The sequence below is a fragment of the Pavona decussata genome, unplaced genomic scaffold (assembly GCF_977016875.1).
Source record: "Pavona decussata unplaced genomic scaffold, jaPavDecu1.1 SCAFFOLD_47, whole genome shotgun sequence".
Taxonomy (NCBI): domain Eukaryota; kingdom Metazoa; phylum Cnidaria; class Anthozoa; order Scleractinia; family Agariciidae; genus Pavona; species Pavona decussata.
The window spans coordinates 199,103-219,652 of record NW_028145469.1 but is presented as its reverse complement, the minus strand read 5'-3'; the positions used below and the strand labels follow the sequence as shown (position 1 = coordinate 219,652).

Here is a 20,550-nt window from a genome sequence, read left to right as displayed (position 1 = left end):
ATTGTTTAAAAAATATTAATTATTTTTGATAGTTAGAAAAGGTCGTTATTCTATTTATTTGAATTTTTTGGACAGTGTTTTTTGTCTTGTGGCTAAGGCAATCCGAGAAAGCCAGCAGACAAGATATAAACAAAAAAATTCACGCAAAGTAAACAAAAAGCCTTTGAAAAAAACCGCATGAAAACCAGGCATAGTGCTGTTAGTGAGAACATGCGTGTTATCGATGGGAATTGGACCTCTTATTTCTCGGAGCTGCGTTTCTAAAAAATCACGCCCGTCTTGCCAATACCTCTGGTCTACATCGCAGTCACTTTTTCCCGGATCACGTGGTGCTTTTTGCATGTTGTATCCTAAAAGCCGACTTCTTTTCATTTCAAAGGTTGTTGGAGCACCATGAAAAATACGAAGTTCCTCAGGATATTGATTGCCCACGACTTTTTGATGGATTCTCGGCATGATTCATCTTGAACAAAAAAACCGTGAAGTTGAGTTATTTTTAAACTCAGTAGCCCGTCCCCGTCCCCTAATCTTTCATCAGGAGGATATTGCAGACAATTTCGCAGATAAGCAAATTCGTAACGGCTGTCTTGCGCTGTGCGGAGATTCGAAGGGAGAAGCTAATCGTTGATGATTTTGTTGTCCAATAGCAAAGCGCCTTTGGGAATTACGTGCAAGGCATGCCTCAAGGTTAGATGGACTTGTTTTAAAACCGGAAAGTGGTAAACAGCCCATAAGAGTGTCAGTAGTTCTCTGAGGTAGTTGTAGCGTAGGTGGATTCCGCGATTGTTAGCAAGATCAAAAGCCACACTTAGACAATGCATGTTTCCTGAGCGGCCTAAAACATCGATTTGCCTCGCAATTTGTAGATTTTGTAAGAAAACATGATACGTCTCCAGATCGCTTAGATGCATTATCATTAAAGAAATATTTTCAATGGTAGCGGCTTCCATGGAATCTGAAATTGAAGGCCTACTTGATAATGAATTCTCGCATCGAGCGGACTCAATGAAAGAACAATTTTAGATTAGAAACATATAATGTGAAATCTGCGCGTGTCCGACATCCTGTAGCCAGCCGAATGGATTTTGGTGCAGTTTCTTCGTCGGCGGCGTGGGTACCTGCCCCTTACTCCCACGGTCGTGTGTACGTGTAGCTTCCTCATTGTTGTCGTCATCACCTTCCGCTGGAGATTCCATTTCCTGTAAAGGTGGCAGAGAGAAACAACTTTAAGACACATGACGATGATAAGGACTTTCCTATATTAAACAATTATTCAATTATTTAGGATATCAGGAAAACCGAATGAAATGATTTTTTTATTATACATTGTTTTGTAAAGAATAATGACAAACACACCATCGCAAGGAACCTGAATTGAATATTATTGTTATTGGAAAACGTTGATTGCGGACTCTGCAACCTACAGATTAGTTGTGTGCGCTGATTTCCAAAATTAGCTGTAAAAGAAAGATGGTGAGCACCATGTAAGATAAAATGAGTTATTTATCTGTGTGTCGTGATACAATACGTTTTGTGATCTAAGTTGAGGTTAGCGCCAGTGAAAAAGGTTCCACAGTTGTCATGAATGTAACAGAAAAGAAATTTAAAAGGGCCTAATCCTGGCACCTAACTGTAAACATGAACCGTTAGGCCTTTTCCGTGGGAAAGTTGCAACGAATTTATGATGCCTCTTTTTACCTGAGACATTTGCCCACCAGCATCTGTTGGTACCGGTTTGCGAGGCTGCAACGTCAGATTGTTCTGCGGGGACAGTTGGAGTTTGGTGGGCAATTAGGTGGCTTCGGTTTTCTGTGTTACGAGGCGAAGTGGTTGATCGATTGAAACATTATCTAAACCTTTGAGGATAATTGAAACGGAGCCAAGCTACATTGTGACGAGTTCAAATCCGTACGGCAAATTAAGACCTAGAGCCGATTTATTCTTAAAACTGCCTGCTAATTGAAGCCATATGTTCACAGTAGATTGGTGCCCTGCGTTAAAATTTAGATTATGCAGCGCTTCTAAACCTGTTGCGATGCAGATGTCTCCTAGACATTTGCCTTTCTTATCGACGTTTCGAATACAATAACTTAATTTCCAAACAGTTTTACGGGTTGTCTGCAAGATGTTGCTGTGAATTTGTAATAATGGTAGAGGTTCCATTAAAGAAGGGTGATAGGTTTTCTTCTTTAACATCTTAATAGCAATGGGAGTACCATTAGATTTGTCGAACACGACCACCGTCAACCCATCCCCCTCTCCAAGAAATGATTTCGAAAGTTCGTTCTTATACGTATTGACGTTAGGTTGATATTTTAAAGGTTCGCTCTGATCTAGCATTGATTGCAAAGTATCAAGTTCACGCCATTCCGAAAGTGACTGCCCATCTGGATAAATCCGTGTGAGAAAAAAAAATATGAAAAGGTAAATTCAGCCAAACTCCATTTATGGGAGGCCTTCTGACCGGTTGGCTCAGTTGGTAGAGTACTGGACTACCGTGTGGGAGGTCGTGGGTTCAAACCCCGGCCGGACCAACACTAAGGGTCCTTAAATGACTGACGAGTAAGTGCTGCCTTTGGAATGACATCTGCAAATGGTAAAACAGTCTTCTCGGATAAGGACGATAAACCGTAGGTCCCGTCTCATAACACTTGTTCCTAATAATCTGTGGGACGTTAAAGAACCCTTGGCACTGTTCGTAAAGAGTAGGGCGTGGAGTTCCCTGTGTCATGGTGTATCTGATTAGAGCCGTCATTGGTCTGGGTGGGTGGGGTGAGATCATATATGGACTGAGGCGGCAGCCAGTGGTGCGCCTTTAATTTGCTGGCATCCGATCTCACCCTCTGCACTGACCCTGAAAAGCCCGAATGGGGAGTGGTCAATCACATATAGATCCATCCATACATACATAAATACAAAAACAGTAACGTGAAATGAAACTTATCTTGTACACATGGTTCTATCTTTCAAATTATTCAAGACGTCTGTTCAACATTAACATTTGCCATTTTAACAAATCAAATCATACTACGCTGAAAAGTAAAAAATCGTTTTTACTCTTTGTTAGAGTCATTTCAAGATGAAGGTTCCGACCGTACAGGACGGGTAACAAACATCGAAAATTCACCTTGCTACTTGGAAAGAATATACTAAGGTGGCTAAATATTGTCCAAACAATGTCTACAACAAGTTAACAGAATACTTAGTAATTCTCTCTTGTACATTAATCCTAGGCTCTACAAACAGTTCCTACATTTTCTAATATCTCAATAAAGCTCTGTCATTTCTTTGTTTACTTAAAAGTAGGTGTTGGTCAACTAGAAAGCTTCTGCTGCTTTGACCACCACACACATTTTATAATTTGTACTGTATTTATTTTTATCTTGTAATCATCTGTTGTAATAGGTTTCGTTCTATGTTAATGTTGTGTAAATAGTGTGAGATAAATGATCCATGAACCAATAGAAAACCTTTCTAGACCAAACAAACAGCGGAAAACCTATCATGCTTTGTTTGCAACACTGAACAAACCAACACAAATAAGTGTCTAAAGCAGATATATTGTGCTTTTCATTTAACCATGCATTATTTTCAAGCTGAAGTTTCCAACACTACAGGGTGGATACCAAAACATCTCTGTAACAATGGAAAAACCTCATCTTGCTAATAGGAGAAAATGTAGGTGCTGTGAAGAGTTTTCCAAATAAAATACGTGCAAAAAGGTTAAAGCAAAAGACAGAATACTTGGAAAACTTTCCCTTGCTCGAAAAGACAACGATAAAACTATTTACTTTGCCTTGCTGAACTTTGTATTAACCCATAACGCACCGTGCCGGCCAAAACCGGCCGTGATTTTTGGCCTCATCTGCGCGCACTCCACGATTTGAGCCTACCTCCCCTAGAAGGGAATTTTTTGTCCCCTATTGTTCTCATTGTCTTCAGAAAGGACTGACCAATCAGAATCCACTTACTGCGCATATATTTTTAGGTCTTAGGGGGGCCCAGACAAAAGAGCTTTTTATCTTTAGGAATTGGTGTCCGATTTCAATTTTTGTTGCCTCGTGGGCCGCGCGGCTAAATTTTTAGTCGCCGATTTTCGCGTTTTCCGAAGGAAAACACACCTTTTCGAAATGGTAAATCGAAAGAAGAACTGCTAAGGAATACTCAACAGTTTGGACAGCGAAAATCCGAGAAATAACGGGGAAGAAATTGCGCTTCGAGTACGAATTGTTGTTTTATCCAGGCGACGAGCGAGCGGACAGCTCAAATCATTATTCAGGCCACGGACTTTCTGCGGAATTTTAGACTACTTCTGGGAATTCAACAGCCAAAAAAATACAGGTTTGATTGTGAATTTGTACTGAAATACTATTCTAATTGACCGATTCTTTGTATTCTGAACAGTTTTTGCGAAATTATTGAGAAACGTGCCCCGCACGGGTCGATAAATTCGCTTGGAATTGGACTTGTTGTTCCTTCAAATCGCTTGCGCGTCGCTCGTCTCGCATTTATAATTATACGCGTTTCTTTCTAAGACGTAAACAAAGACTTTTCTGAATAAATTTTTCATTTAGGAAAGCTTTCTGTGTGTTTTTCTTTCTATTTTCATTGAGAAAACGTGACAACTGTGTAATCTTGCGTAAACAAACACATGCTCTCGAGACGGATACAATTTCGCCCATGTGACGCGCGGATCAAATTACATCGAAATTTCGGAAATTTTTACCTTCAAGTTTGTTTTTTGAAAAATTTTTAATTGGCAACTAGTGTATTTTATTCCATAATTAGTAATTTTAACTATCTTAGACCAAAGGGGTGTTGTTTTTTTTGCCTTGTAAGTTATGTATTTTTACTGCACATGGGTTAGGAAATAACCACTTTGCCAATTTTGCTGAATTTTGGAAAACCTCTGGAAACGGCTGGTGCTTAATGGGTTAACTGAGTAGCACTTTATACCAGTTAGAACGGATATTAAATGTCGTAATCACGGACGTCGCTTTCCGCGTGGAAATTTAGTTTTTCTGTGCGCCTGCAAAAGTTGCTGGTTAGAGTTCTATTCACTCCATAGCAACCTGGAACAACGCCTTTGTTTACGCGTTCCTTGCTCAGAAGTCTTTGTCTTTCCACCTATCAAAAGCGAGGGTGTGCGTTAATATTTCAAGCATTACCGTAAAGAAAATGGTGTCGAAGGAAGCAGGGATGTGATGTTGCTTCTTCAAACTTCATTCTTCATTTTCTTTGCTAGAATCGGGGAAAATATTGTCTGACTCTTGTGTAATCCAATCCCAAGTATTTTTTCAGATGGCAATTTTGTAGTGCTAAATCGAATACTTTTTGCTGTTAAGGCGAGGTTTTCCCAAGAATAATAGGGAACTTAAGCACCGACGACGAATTGGACGACGACGACGCTTCATACCCGAGAAGGACTGGACCAAGGGTTTCGTTTTCGGCGGGAAAACTGAAAGTTAAGCAGACGACCTTTCGGAGAGTCAACGGCACTTCCACTCACGATAGTTTTGGCTTGTCTATGGCGTTCAAAGACTTTCGCAATTTGCTTGTAATCAGCCACGATGATGGCTTAATTGATGATGAAGAATTTATTATACTTCATGATCTTTATTCTTCGAGAGACCCTGATTTTCCGTACGATGTTTATGCACCTTTTGACCTTGACGAGATCGATGAATCTGAAAGTGTAGCAGAGTTTCGTTTTCGCAAACGAGACGTGCGAGCATTGGCAGAGGTTCTACGGATTCCAGACACCATAATCTGTGAGCAACGCTCCATTTGTGACGGCATTGAAGGCCTATGCATGCTGCTCAAGCGAATGTCGTACCCTTGTAGGTATGGCGATATGATTCACAGATTTGCTAAACCTGTACCAGTTCTAAGTATGATTACCAACCAAATGCTTGACTACATTTACAATACCCATGGACACAAGGTGCTGCACTGGAATCATGAAATTCTTAGTCCTGCAAACCTCCAGACCTACGTTGATGCTATAACAGCTAAGGGAGCTCCCTTGGACAACTGTTTTGGGTTCATAGATGGCACCGTTAGACCCATTTCACGGCCTGGAGAGCACCAACGAATTCTTTACAATGGCCACAAGCGGGTTCACGCCCTTAAGTTTCAAAGCGTGGCTCTACCAAATGGTTTGATAGCAAACTTATATGGTCCAATTGGTAAGTTATAAAATAATTAAGAAGTACAAAATATTGACAGACTGTTCTGGGTAGTGTCTTACAAAGGGTACTTGTTACTTTGTTTATTAAACAACTGTCATGTGGGGTCCTCACTTACCTTTCACTCTTCACCCAGATGTGAGGCAATGCTTTAAGGCATGCTCCTGTTGCTTTTTAAAGTTATTTCCATTAAAAATCTTATGAAGCCTCCCACCTCTAGGGCACAAACATTCCACAAGTCCCCAATACTCCCCTACGTAAGCCCCACGCCCCCCACCCGCACCCTACCCTCAGGAAAGTGGTTGACATTTTCGCTCCCTATGGGTGATAAAATGTGGTGCATGAAGTCACTCTCAAACCCTAATCCTTGTCCAGTTCCTTCCTAACTAAAATATACATGAATGCAGCTCCTATTTATAAATTATTTTATCAATTAGCTAATAATAATGTTTTTTGGTGTGTGTGTTTTAGAAGGAAGGAAGCATGACGCAGGCATGCTAGCTGACTCAGGGCTGCTTCATGACTTGGAGCAGTTTGCGTTTAATCCAGCAGGCCAGCCACTCTGTGTGTACGGTGACCCGGCTTATCCACTAAGGATACACCTTCAAGGCCCTTTCAAGTATGGTGTTCTAACTCCTCAAATGGAGGAATACAATGGCAAAATGAGTGCTGTTAGGAGCTCGGTCGAATGGCTATTTGGTGACATTATTAACTCTTTTAAATTTAATGACTTCAAAAAAAATTTGAAAATCTTTTTAAACAATGTTGGGAAAATGTATGTGGTTTCTGTCATACTTCGAAATGCATTGACATGTTTCTATGGAAACCTGACTTCAACTTATTTTTGATCTCAGACCACCAAGACTTGAAGACTATTTTGCTTAGGAGTGAACAGGTTCCAACGACTTGTGGCTTGTAATATCTTATATATGAAAGCTGTGCAGCCAAACGTACATGCAGTTCAGAAAAATGCTTATGAAGTGATGGTTGACTGATTACTAGAGAGTAAAAATAAAACAGAACTGAAAAACCATTAAAGAATCTTCTTTCTCCTTTTTTACTTAATTAACCCTTTAAGCCCTAACAGTAATCCGTATCAAATTTCTCCTTGTAATATCAATGCTTATTCAACCCCTGAGGTCATGAGAGTTAAGGATCTGATCACCCAAGGTTAATTTTCGTATTTTAATAACTTTTCCCTAGTACTTTTATAAGAAAAGTATGAGGACAAGATAGGAGAATTTGTTCTTTGAAATTAGGGCTCAAAGGGTTAAGGTTAATAACTGAATAAAAAGCACAAACACAACCATTCCAAATATAATAAACACAGTTTATTCATGAAAAACTCAAAACACAACAATCTGCATGCACTAGAGAATTGCAAAATAAGCAATAGGAAGTACGGCTGACATTTGTGTGAAGTTTAGAAGCCATGAAAACATTAAATTCTACACTGGTTACACTACACCGTGCAACAACCATTTTTCTGGTTCAGTTCTATAACAATTCAAATGTAAAATGTAAAACTTAAGAGACACCTCTAGTAACTGGGAGGGTTCATAACAAATTCAACTGCAAATTGCTTTTAAACTGATCTTATGAGAGAGTATTACTCACAGTCTTGAACTAAGCTTAACAAGTTCACTGTTTCTTGTTATTCTCCATGAATGCCATCAGAAGCTTGGTTTGCTGCTGCTGTTGTGCTGCTAGCATTGCTTGCACATTCTGCTGTTGCTGTTGTTGCTGCTGAATTTGAGCCATTAATGCTGAAAACATAGCCTGTTGTTGCTTTTGAGCTTGATCTTGCTTTTCAGCTTGCACAGCAAGTTCTCTCTTCTTGATCTCTAATTCTTCTTTTTTATACTCCCTCTCATTTTCTGATCTCTCTCTCAAGTAATCTATAGCATCAACAGTGCTTCGCCTGATCTTTGGCTTCCTTTGTTTGTTCTCCTGGTCATCACCTGTTCGCTTAACCATTCTCTCCATTGCTTGCTTCCTGACTTGTTCAGCTGTAGCCTTTTCCTTGTCGGCCTTACTCTTCTTTTCACGGTCTTTTGAGTCTAGTTCCCTCTTTGCGTCCTTCTCTCGCTCTAAGATTTCATCTATCAGTTTCTCTAGCTCTGTCTGTTCCACTTCGATACCTGAAGCTCTCTCCTCCATTCTTAATTTTTGTGCATACTTTGTCGACAGCAGTGAAAACCGATCACGCACGGATCTGGCGGTTACTCTGAACTTCGGCTGATGAATACTGTTGAGCTGCTGAGCTAAGGATTCCCAGGCTTGTCCTCTTTCAGGGGTTCTTAGCTTGAATTTGTAGGGTTCGCTCACGAGCACTTCCCTACACATAATAACATCATGATCTGTCGTCCACTGGAAGTACTTGCTTCTAGATGCAATAAAAAACAACAAATAAGTTCCAAGTTGGTCGAAAAATGTATTAAGCTGTCACTGTATTGAAAAGAAAAATCTACCAAAATACATAGCTGTTTGTAGCTTACGTTTTCTCGGTTTCTTCCTCTGGCAAAAGGGAGGCGGCCATATTGAGAAGAGTTTCAATAAATACTTGTGAAATATGCCTGCAAAAGAAGCAAAAAAATTCATCCAATGCGATCCACTCGCAATCTAAAACCCTAGCAGGTACCAAGCTTCGTGAAAATAGATCAAAATCCTTTGAACATAGTCCTAACGACGCTACTTCTACTTACGTTTTCAAGAGAACGGCTTTCCTGGAAAAATTCCGTCATGGACGCAACGTGGACGACGAAATCTCAAACAAAGACATGCGCAGTACGCCCAAATGTGAGAATTCGACTTCCGGCCGTCGTCGTCCTCTCGTTTCGTCGTCGGTGCTTAAGTTCCCTAATGACTGTTGTGGATGAAACAAGTGGTGTCGAAGAATCATCCTGTGGGGTAGGTGTTTCTGTTGGCTCTTTTGTAAGTGCGTAATCTTCACGAAAAGTGTAGGTATTTTTGCTTAGTGACGCCATATTTGAAATCTGTTACAGAGGTGTTTGAATCGCATCATTTCTGCTCTTTTATTTTTCACCTTATAGAATGTAAAATGCAGTCATTAAATCGCGAGTTGTATGCCATAGTACAGATTTACTTAAATAGTGATCAAAATCTTACGAACTGGTCCGCCGTGCAAGATGTTGCAGAATTTATAATTGACGTTAGTCACCGTTAGTAGATTGAGAAGGACTTGATTTGTAATTTGCCCGTTTAGTCCATGAGCCAAGTTCTGAAAAGTGGCTAAAAATTGATTTTCGCTGCACCCCCCACGGGACATAGTGACTTTAGTATCAAATTAAAGCTTACAGCCTGTATTTTTCGAATCTGCTTGTTGCCAATTATGTAACCTGTGCTTCAGCGAGATATGCGATCATTTTCATGGGGGTGTGGGTTGGGGGATTTTGCTCCCTGTGAATTCTACACAGCATAGAATGATTCAAAATGCTGCTGAAAGACAACCAATTTGATTCAAATTTTCTGTGTATACGATTTATACCATTCCCAACAATTTGGAATATGTGTCAAGCATTTTCATGTTTCCATGGAAACGGTTGCTATGGGAGATCATTATAGAAATGTAGGTTTTTACTTTTTTGGCCATTTCAGAATAAACAAATCGATTAATTAGCAGATATCTATAAATTTCACTCAAAACATTTCCATTATGTTCAGAATAAACTATCTTGAATTAGTAAAAACCAGTGATAAACTGTGTTTGCAAGGGCCACCGTGACAAAATAAAAGTACCAGATCCTGTAGTGAAGGATCTAATCAGCAAAAAAATTGTAAAGCAAATAATCAAAAAAAAGAGCAAGGCTGATTTCACGGTCAGGAAAGTCTACGGTGGTCTACGGTGTTCGTTAAAACGGTCTTTAAGTCGTCGTTTTGTTTCTCCTATGTATTGTTTGTGGCAGCGGTTGCAGTGTACCATGTAAATAACGTTTTTAGAGTTACAGTCTATATGATGAGTAATATGTCTAGTTTTTGCGTACACTGTCACGATTAGATTTGATGAGTTCGAGAGGAATTAGTAGCATGTCAGAAGCGTCGTGGTCGTTAGAAAGAAAATGTTCTGAAACTGTGGTGGGTTTGGAACTGTTTGTTTGTTTGTCGACTGGTCTACGGTGTTCGTTAAAACGGTCTTTAAGTCGTCGTTTTGTTTCTCCTATGTATTGTTTGTGGCAGCGGTTGCAGTGTACCATGTAAATAACGTTTTTAGAGTTACAGTCTATATGATGAGTAATATGTCTAGTTTCGCCGGTAGAATGAAATGTGTAGCTGGTACGTCCGTCTGTTATGTAGTTGCAAGTTAAACAGTTGTCCCCACATCGAAAAGATCCATGGGGTAGGTTGTTTTGTGTGGGATTACGTAGTTTGGCTCTAACAAGTAAATCACTCAGGTTGTTGGTCCGTCGGAAGGCAACAAGAGGTGTGGCTTTGAAAACGTTTGCGCAGCGGGGAGATGAAGATAGGATGTTGAAGTGTTTGTGAATAATGGATGATACAGAACGAAGAGCTGGATTGTATGTGACGACAAGGGGTACTCGTATAGGTTGGTTGGTGTCGGAGGTGTCTTTCGTAGCTATAGCGTCGGAACGTGGGATGCCGTTAACACGTCCTATTTCTTGGTTGAGGAATGAAAGATTGTATCCCCGTTTGTTGAGATAGGTTCTGAGTTCGTTTGTTCGGAGTTTAAAAGTTTCGTCCCAAGAACAAATATGTCGAAGTCTGAGAGCTAAGCTGAATGGAATGGCTCTCTTAGTGTGTCTAGGATGACATGAAGATTGTAACAAGTATTGATGTTTGTCAGTAGGCTTAGTGTAAAGGTCGGTAGTGATAGTGCTGTTATAGAGAGACACACTGACGTCCAGAAGGGGTATAGATGTGAGAGAATAATTGGATGTAAATTTAATAGTGGGGTGAATGTTATTGAGATAAGTAGTGAAGGTTTGGAGGTCGTCGAGAGAGTGTGTCCATATCATGAAGATGTCGTCTATGAAGCGCCACCATATGTATGGTTGAAATGGAGCACGTAGTAATGCGTCCGTCTCAAATTTGGCGAGAAACAAATTGGCGTAAGAAGGAGCCATTCTGGTTCCCATAGCAGTTCCGTGAGTCTGTAGATAGTGTTTGTCGTTGATCGTAAAATTGTTCATGGTAAGGATCATGCGTATGAGGTCACATAAAGTTTCGGAACTTATGGTAGAAGGGGTGCGGTTACGTGTTTCGAGGAAGTGTCGACATGCGTTGATGCCTTCGTTATGAGGTATGTTGGTGTAGAGAGAAGAAACGTCCAGAGTGACAAGAATGGCGTTATTGGGTAATTGTCCGAGTTGTTGGAGTTTGTTAAGGAGATTATCTTGAATTAGGAACTTTCATTACTATCCTTTGTTCATGATTTTAAGGAGCAGGGTACTAATAGTTAAGATGTATGGGGAAGTAAGGAAAAAATTTTTTTGCTGAAACTGTGAAAATTTATATCCAATCAACCACGGATCAATATCTCACCAAATATGCAGCAGTTATGCACCACACTTAGAATATCAAATTGGACACTTCAGAGGTCGCTGTCTTGTTGTCATGGTAACAGTTGCTAGGGAAACTTAGGAATGTCTAAATACCTTATGAAGGTGCTTTTAAGGCAAGTTTTCTAAAGGAAACCTACTCAGAATATTAAACAGCCACTTCCAACTTGCTAAAGATCCAATAGTTATGCCATTGAACAGTTTCAAATGTAATATTGTCTCGTTATAAAACGTACAATCTTTCTTAGCAACAAGGAACTTGTAAATGTCATCAGTACCTCTTTTGAATGTATTCCCTTATACATGCAGTGCTCGTGAACATTTGAATTATTGATTTCTCAAGTCTGTTATGGCAAATTGTATCAACAACAACAAAAAATAAACGTCTAAGGACATTTTCCAGCGAGTTATCTTATTTCAGTTTTGCAAATTGTGACTATACTACCTTTTCATTTCTAGTTACTGTATTTAATTCCTTATTAATAACCCTTTTTAAAACAAGAACGCATTGAAAAGTTTATATATTTTCATACGTTATATAAAAATACTTTTTTGACTGTATTTCATTGGAAAATACACAAAATTCTTTTAAAGTTTGGAAACAAGTTGTCATTTAAGCAACCCATTACTCAGAACCAACCGGAATTGGTATACTACTCAGGTGTCCAAAAGGGAGACATTGTCGAAACCATAGCAACAAATCTGGTTTCTAATGCCGAAAATGAAAGAATGAGTGACGCTCCTGGTGATTCACTAGAAGTGCAAGACACAGCGTCGTACCAAATTTACCATGCTTCAAAACTGCTGCGTAGTCTACTGCTAGAAATGAAACCATCAATGCCATGGCCACCATCACCTCAAGACTTAGACGATGGCAGCTCTATTGTGCCCAATCTCCTGTATAACATGTTTATAATAATAATAATAATAATAATAATAATAATAATAATAATAATAATAATAATAATAATAATAATAATAATAGTTTATTGGAATCCTTCTCACAGCCTAAAAGGCTGAATTACAAGGATGGTTAGTTACAATAGTACAAGACACTACGGTATAAAGACATTCAGATAAATAATTATATAAATATGATTAAAGCACAAATAACAGAGAAAAGGATTACAACTGGTCTTGATACTTAATGGTGCAGAAATCTGCGAACCGCTTTGTCTTGGGGACAAAGCGCACCGGAACACGTTCGCCTGATCGGAGGCAGTACGGCCTGTCAATTGACACGCGAGGAATTAATGGCTTAAGTACAGGAGACGACAGGCAATCACGCTTGATAAAATTTATGCAAGCTTCTTCCCTTCTCTGGGAAAGGGCAGTGATGTCAGATTGAATTAGGGCTTCGTCATAGTGACAATTCGGTAGAATGATGCGTAGGGCCCTTTTTTGTACAGATTCTATAGCGTCGTCTAAGTACTTTGGCAGAGCTGCCCACACAGGGCAGGCATATTCTAGTACAGATCGTACAATGCTACAGTACACTTCCACTAGCTGCTTGATAGTGAGGCCACTCTTCTTAAGCGCGCGCAGTGCGTACAAACGCTTGTTGGCCTTTTTGACTATATGCTCTATGTGTACGTTTGCATGGATGATTTCTTCGGAGGAAGACTACAGCGAGGAAAGAATTTCAGACGTTTCTCTAGATGTTCATCGCCTAGTCCTCTCCCTGTCTCAAGATGTTATACATTGTTTCAACCGAGGTCGGATCAAGACCCCTAAACATGTAGCGCTTCCACTAACAGTCAAGAGTCTAACTGGCAGCGCTGAGACTGTGACTATACTCAACCGATTCGGACATGGCCTGTCGTATACTCAGATAGAACTTAAAAGAGCTCTTGCTGAAAGGGAGTTAGAGAGACAAAGAGAGGGTGTCTTACTACCAAGTGTTTGCAGTTCAGGTGTACCAGGGGTGTTCTGTTGGGACAACAACGATCTACAAGAGGAAACATTATCCGGTCAGTATTATACATTACAAAGTTTTACGTTTGGAACTAAACAGTGCTATATATAGAATGTTTTCTTTGTAGGAAGGGGAGCGACTCGTTGTACCAATGGAATAGTTATTCAAAGAAAACCACTTACCTGCGCGTTACCTCCAGCAATGATAAACAACCTGTGAATTCTACACAGCATAGAATGATTCAAAATGCTGCTGAAAGACAACCAATTTGATTCAAATTTTCTGTGTATACGATTTATACCATTCCCAACAATTTGCAATATGTGTCAAGCATTTTCATGTTTCCATGGAAACGGTTGCTATGGGAGATCATTATAGAAATGTAGGTTTTTACTTTTTTGGCCATTTCAGAATAAACAAATCGATTAATTAGCAGATATCTATAAATTTCACTCAAAACATTTCCATTATGTTCAGAATAAACTATCTTGAATTAGTAAAAACCAGTGATAAACTGTGTTTGCAAGGGCCACCGTGACAAAATAAAAGTACCAGATCCTGTAGTGAAGGATCTAATCAGCAAAAAAATTGTAAAGCAAATAATCAAAAAAAAGAGCAAGGCTGATTTCACGGTCAGGAAAGTATATTTTCCAATATTTCGAAAGGCACGGCCTTTCTTCTTCAGGGTATGTTTGAGACTGACCCTGTGCCAAGATACGTTACAATTTAAACAGTTACAATAGATACCTGAAAAAAGGCAAAAGTTACATGAACAAAAACGTTACAATTTGAAATTTGAAAATACAACTGGTAAATAGGTATAAGCTAACGTTACAACGTGGTAGACGAAAACAAAATACGTAACAATGAGTTAATTACATAACTTAGGAAGATGAAAGACGGGAAAAATGTTCATGTCTCATCTGTCCTTTTAAGACCTAAGGGTTCAATAGTTTGACCTCTGTCGATGAGGTATGCCTCTCTAGCTTTGCGTACACTGTCACGATTAGATTTGATGAGTTCGAGAGGAATTAGTAGCATGTCAGAAGCGTCGTGGTCGTTAGAAAGAAAATGTTCTGAAACTGTGGTGGGTTTGGAACTGTTTGTTTGTTTGTCGACTGGTCTACGGTGTTCGTTAAAACGGTCTTTAAGTCGTCGTTTTGTTTCTCCTATGTATTGTTTGTGGCAGCGGTTGCAGTGTACCATGTAAATAACGTTTTTAGAGTTACAGTCTATATGATGAGTAATATGTCTAGTTTCGCCGGTAGAATGAAATGTGTAGCTGGTACGTCGGTCTGTTATGTAGTTGCAAGTTAAACAGTTGTCCCCACATCGAAAAGATCCATGGGGTAGGTTGTTTTGTGTGGGATTACGTAGTTTGGCTCTAACAAGTAAATCACTCAGGTTGTTGGTCCGTCGGAAGGCAACAAGAGGTGTGGCTTTGAAAACGTTTGCGCAGCGGGGAGATGAAGATAGGATGTTGAAGTGTTTGTGAATAATGGATGATACAGAACGAAGAGCTGGATTGTATGTGACGACAAGGGGTACTCGTATAGGTTGGTTGGTGTCGGAGGTGTCTTTCGTAGCTATAGCGTCGGAACGTGGGATGCCGTTAACACGTCCTATTTCTTGGTTGAGGAATGAAAGATTGTATCCCCGTTTGTTGAGATAGGTTCTGAGTTCGTTTGTTCGGAGTTTAAAAGTTTCGTCCCAAGAACAAATATGTCGAAGTCTGAGAGCTAAGCTGAATGGAATGGCTCTCTTAGTGTGTCTAGGATGACATGAAGATTGTAACAAGTATTGATGTTTGTCAGTAGGCTTAGTGTAAAGGTCGGTAGTGATAGTGCTGTTATAGAGAGACACACTGACGTCCAGAAGGGGTATAGATGTGAGAGAATAATTGGATGTAAATTTAATAGTGGGGTGAATGTTATTGAGATAAGTAGTGAAGGTTTGGAGGTCGTCGAGAGAGTGTGTCCATATCATGAAGATGTCGTCTATGAAGCGCCACCATATGTATGGTTGAAATGGAGCACGTAGTAATGGGTCCGTCTCAAATTTGGCGAGAAACAAATTGGCGTAAGAAGGAGCCATTCTGGTTCCCATAGCAGTTCCGTGAGTCTGTAGATAGTGTTTGTCGTTGATCGTAAAATTGTTCATGGTAAGGATCATGCGTATGAGGTCACATAAAGTTTCGGAACTTATGGTAGAAGGGGTGCGGTTACGTGTTTCGAGGAAGTGTCGACACGCGTTGATGCCTTCGTTATGAGGTATGTTGGTGTAGAGAGAAGAAACGTCCAGAGTGACAAGAATGGCGTTATTGGGTAATTGTCCGAGTTGTTGGAGTTTGTTAAGGAGATTATCTTGAATTAGGAACTTTCATTACTATCCTTTGTTCATGATTTTAAGGAGCAGGGTACTAATAGTTAAGATGTATGGGGAAGTAAGGAAAAAATTTTTTTGCTGAAACTGTGAAAATTTATATCCAATCAACCACGGATCAATATCTCACCAAATATGCAGCAGTTATGCACCACACTTAGAATATCAAATTGGACACTTCAGAGGTCGCTGTCTTGTTGTCATGGTAACAGTTGCTAGGGAAACTTAGGAATGTCTAAATACCTTATGAAGGTGCTTTTAAGGCAAGTTTTCTAAAGGAAACCTACTCAGAATATTAAACAGCCACTTCCAACTTGCTAAAGATCCAATAGTTATGCCATTGAACAGTTTCAAATGTAATATTGTCTCGTTATAAAACGTACAATCTTTCTTAGCAACAAGGAACTTGTAAATGTCATCAGTACCTCTTTTGAATGTATTCCCTTATACATGCAGTGCTCGTGAACATTTGAATTATTGATTTCTCAAGTCTGTTATGGCAAATTGTATCAACAACAACAAAAAATAAACGTCTAAGGACATTTTCCAACGAGTTATCTTATTTCAGTTTTGCAAATTGTGACTATACTACCTTTTCATTTCTAGTTACTGTATTTAATTCCTTATTAATAACCCTTTTTAAAACAAGAACGCATTGAAAAGTTTATATATTTTCATACGTTATATAAAAATACTTTTTTGACTGTATTTCATTGGAAAATACACAAAATTCTTTTAAAGTTTGGAAACAAGTTGTCATTTAAGCAACCCATTACTCAGAACCAACCGGAATTGGTATAATACTCAGGTGTCCAAAAGGGAGACATTGTCGAAACCATAGCAACAAATCTGGTTTCTAATGCCAAAAATGAAAGAATGAGTGACGCTCCTGGTGATTCACTAGAAGTGCAAGACACAGCGTCGTACCAAATTTACCATGCTTCAAAACTGCTGCGTAGTCTACTGCTAGAAATGAAACCATCAATGCCATGGCCACCATCACCTCAAGACTTAGACGATGGCAGCTCTATTGTGCCCAATCTCCTGTATAACATGTTTATAATAATAATAATAATAATAATAATAATAATAATAATAATAATAATAATAATAATAATAATAATAATAATAATAATAGTTTATTGGAATCCTTCTCACAGCCTAAAAGGCTGAATTACAAGGATGGTCAGTTACAATAGTACAAGACACTACGGTATAAAGACATTCAGATAAATAATTATATAAATATGATTAAAGCACAAATAACAGAGAAAAGGATTACAACTGGTCTTGATACTTAATGGTGCAGAAATCTGCGAACCGCTTTGTCTTGGGGACAAAGCGCACCGGAACACGTTCGCCTGATCGGAGGCAGTACGGCCTGTCAATTGACACGCGAGGAATTAATGGCTTAAGTACAGGAGACGACAGGCAATCACGCTTGATAAAATTTATGCAAGCTTCTTCCCTTCTCTGGGAAAGGGCAGTGATGTCAGATTGAATTAGGGCTTCGTCATAGTGACAATTCGGTAGAATGATGCGTAGGGCCCTTTTTTGTACAGATTCTATAGCGTCGTCTAAGTACTTTGGCAGAGCTGCCCACACAGGGCAGGCATATTCTAGTACAGATCGTACAATGCTACAGTACACTTCCACTAGCTGCTTGATAGTGAGGCCACTCTTCTTAAGCGCGCGCAGTGCGTACAAACGCTTGTTGGCCTTTTTGACTATATGCTCTATGTGTACGTTTGCATGGATGATTTCTTCGGAGGAAGACTACAGCGAGGAAAGAATTTCAGACGTTTCTCTAGATGTTCATCGCCTAGTCCTCTCCCTGTCTCAAGATGTTATACATTGTTTCAACCGAGGTCGGATCAAGACCCCTAAACATGTAGCGCTTCCACTAACAGTCAAGAGTCTAACTGGCAGCGCTGAGACTGTGACTATACTCAACCGATTCGGACATGGCCTGTCGTATACTCAGATAGAACTTAAAAGAGCTCTTGCTGAAAGGGAGTTAGAGAGACAAAGAGAGGGTGTCTTACTACCAAGTGTTTGCAGTTCAGGTGTACCAGGGGTGTTCTGTTGGGACAACAACGATCTACAAGAGGAAACATTATCCGGTCAGTATTATACATTACAAAGTTTTACGTTTGGAACTAAACAGTGCTATATATAGAATGTTTTCTTTGTAGGAAGGGGAGCGACTCATTGTACCAATGGAATAGTTATTCAAAGAAAACCACTTACCTGCGCGTTACCTCCAGCAATGATAAACAACCTGTGAATTCTACACAGCATAGAATGATTCAAAATGCTGCTGAAAGACAACCAATTTGATTCAAATTTTCTGTGTATACGATTTATACCATTCCCAACAATTTGCAATATGTGTCAAGCATTTTCATGTTTCCATGGAAACGGTTGCTATGGGAGATCATTATAGAAATGTGGGTTTTTACTTTTTTGGCCATTTCAGAATAAACAAATCGATTAATTAGCAGATATCTATAAATTTCACTCAAAACATTTCCATTATGTTCAGAATAAACTATCTTGAATTAGTAAAAACCAGTGATAAACTGTGTTTGCAAGGGCTACCGTGACAAAATAAAAGTACCAGATCCTGTAGTGAAGGATCTAATCAGCAAAAAAATTGTAAAGCAAATAATCTAAAAAAAGAGCAAGGCTGATTTCACGGTCAGGAAAGTATATTTTCCAATATTTCGAAAGGCACGGCCTTTCTTCTTCAGGGTATGTTTGAGACTGACCCTGTGCCAAGATACGTTACAATTTAAACAGTTACAATAGATACCTGAAAAAAGGCAAAAGTTACATAAACAAAAACGTTACAATTTGAAATTTGAAAATACAACTGGTAAATAGGTATAAGCTAACGTTACAACGTGGTAGACGAAAACAAAATACGTAACAATGAGTTAATTACATAACTTAGGAAGATGAAAGACGGGAAAAATGTTCATGTCTCATCTGTCCTTTTAAGACCTAAGGGTTCAATAGTTTGACCTCTGTTGATGAGGTATGCCTCTCTAGCTTTGCGTACACTGTCACGATTAGATTTGATGAGTTCGAGAGGAATTAGTAGCATGTCAGAAGCGTCGTGGTCGTTAGAAAGAAAATGTTCTGAAACTGTGGTGGGTTTGGAACTGTTTGTTTGTTTGTCGACTGGTCTACGGTGTTCGTTAAAACGGTCTTTAAGTCGTCGTTTTGTTTCTCCTATGTATTGTTTGTGGCAGCGGTTGCAGTGTACCATGTAAATAACGTTTTTAGAGTTACAGTCTATATGATGAGTAATATGTCTAGTTTTTGCGTACACTGTCACGATTAGATTTGATGAGTTCGAGAGGAATTAGTAGCATGTCAGAAGCGTCGTGGTCGTTAGAAAGAAAATGTTCTGAAACTGTGGTGGGTTTGGAACTGTTTGTTTGTTTGTCGACTGGTCTACGGTGTTCGTTAAAACGGTCTTTAAGTCGTCGTTTTGTTTCTCCTATGTATTGTTTGTGGCAGCGGTTGCAGTGTACCATGTAAATAACGTTTTTAGAGTTACAGTCTATATGATGAGTAATATGTCTAGTTTCGCCGGTAGAATGAAATGTGTAGCTGGTACGTCCGTCTGTTATGTAGTTGCAAGTTAAACAGTTGTCCCCACATCGAAAAGATCCATGGGGTAGGTTGTTTTGTGTGGGATTACGTAGTTTGGCTCTAACAAGTAAATCACTAGGGTTTTTGGTCCGTCGGAAGGCAACAAGAGGTGTGGCTTTGAAAACGTTTGCGCAGCGGGGAGATGAAGATAGGATGTTGAAGTGTTTGTGAATAATGGATGATACAGAACGAAGAGCTGGATTGTATGTGACGACAAGGGGTACTCGTATAGGTTGGTTGGTGTCGGAGGTGTCTTTCGTAGCTATAGCGTCGGAACGTGGGATGCAGTTAACACGTCCTATTTCTTGGTTGAGGAATGAAAGATTGTATCCCCGTTTGTTGAGATAGGTTCTGAGTTCGTTTGTTCGGAGTTTAAAAGTTTCGTCCCAAGAACAAATATGTCGAAGTCTGAGAGCTAAGCTGAATGGAATGGCTCTCTTAGTGTGTCTAGGATGACATGAAGATTGTAACAAGTATTGATGTTTGTCAGTAGGCTTAGTGTAAAGGTCGGTAGTGATAGTGCTGTTATAGAGAGACACACTGACGTCCAGAAGGGGTATAGATGTGAGAGAATAATTGGATGTAAATTTAATAGTGGGGTGAATGTTATTGAGATAAGTAGTGAAGGTTTGGAGGTCGTCGAGAGAGTGTGTCCATATCATGAAGATGTCGTCTATGAAGCGCCACCATATGTATGGTTGAAATGGAGCACGTAGTAATGGGTCCGTCTCAAATTTGGCGAGAAACAAATTGGCGTAAGAAGGAGCCATTCTGGTTCCCATAGCAGTTCCGTGAGTCTGTAGATAGTGTTTGTCGTTGAACGTAAAATTGTTCATGGTAAGGATCATGCGTATGAGGTCACATA

At 39.5% G+C, this 20,550-nt stretch overlaps 1 protein-coding gene and 2 pseudogenes across 3 annotated transcripts; 1 reads left to right on the top strand and 2 right to left on the bottom strand.

Annotated features, from left to right (window-relative positions):
• Positions 1-20,550, bottom strand: part of LOC146482091 (P2X purinoceptor 7-like) — a 431,550-nt pseudogene that overhangs the window by 351,321 nt on the left and 59,679 nt on the right.
• Positions 5,369-7,207, top strand: LOC146482096 (uncharacterized; annotated as a pseudogene). The gene is made up of 2 exons (XR_014864155.1): positions 5,369-6,188; positions 6,660-7,207. The product of XR_014864155.1 is annotated as an uncharacterized LOC146482096 (transcript).
• On the bottom strand, positions 7,231-8,764 carry LOC146482095 (uncharacterized). Of its 2 annotated transcripts, none has more exons than XM_085107333.1 (2): positions 8,687-8,764; positions 7,231-8,574 (listed from the first exon to the last, which is right to left on the bottom strand). In XM_085107333.1, exons 1-2 carry the CDS (start codon positions 8,725-8,727, stop codon positions 7,830-7,832), a joined length of 786 nt encoding a protein of 261 aa, XP_084963459.1. In that variant the 5' UTR covers positions 8,728-8,764; the 3' UTR covers positions 7,231-7,829. The 2 variants fall into 2 exon arrangements, with proteins under 2 accessions (XP_084963459.1, XP_084963460.1); XM_085107334.1 differs by having other exon boundaries at positions 7,231-8,571; positions 8,687-8,762.

What these genes read in the sequence shown, in the direction of transcription:
- LOC146482095 (XM_085107333.1), bottom strand. Translation starts at nt 8,727, where the DNA reads ATGGCCGCCTCCCTTTTGCCAGAGGAAGAAACCGAGAAAAC. An exon ending in GAGGAAGAAACCGAGAAAAC is followed by an intron (nt 8,575 to 8,686) that starts GTAAGCTACAAA and finishes TATTGCATCTAG; the next exon opens with AAGCAAGTACTTCCAGTGGA.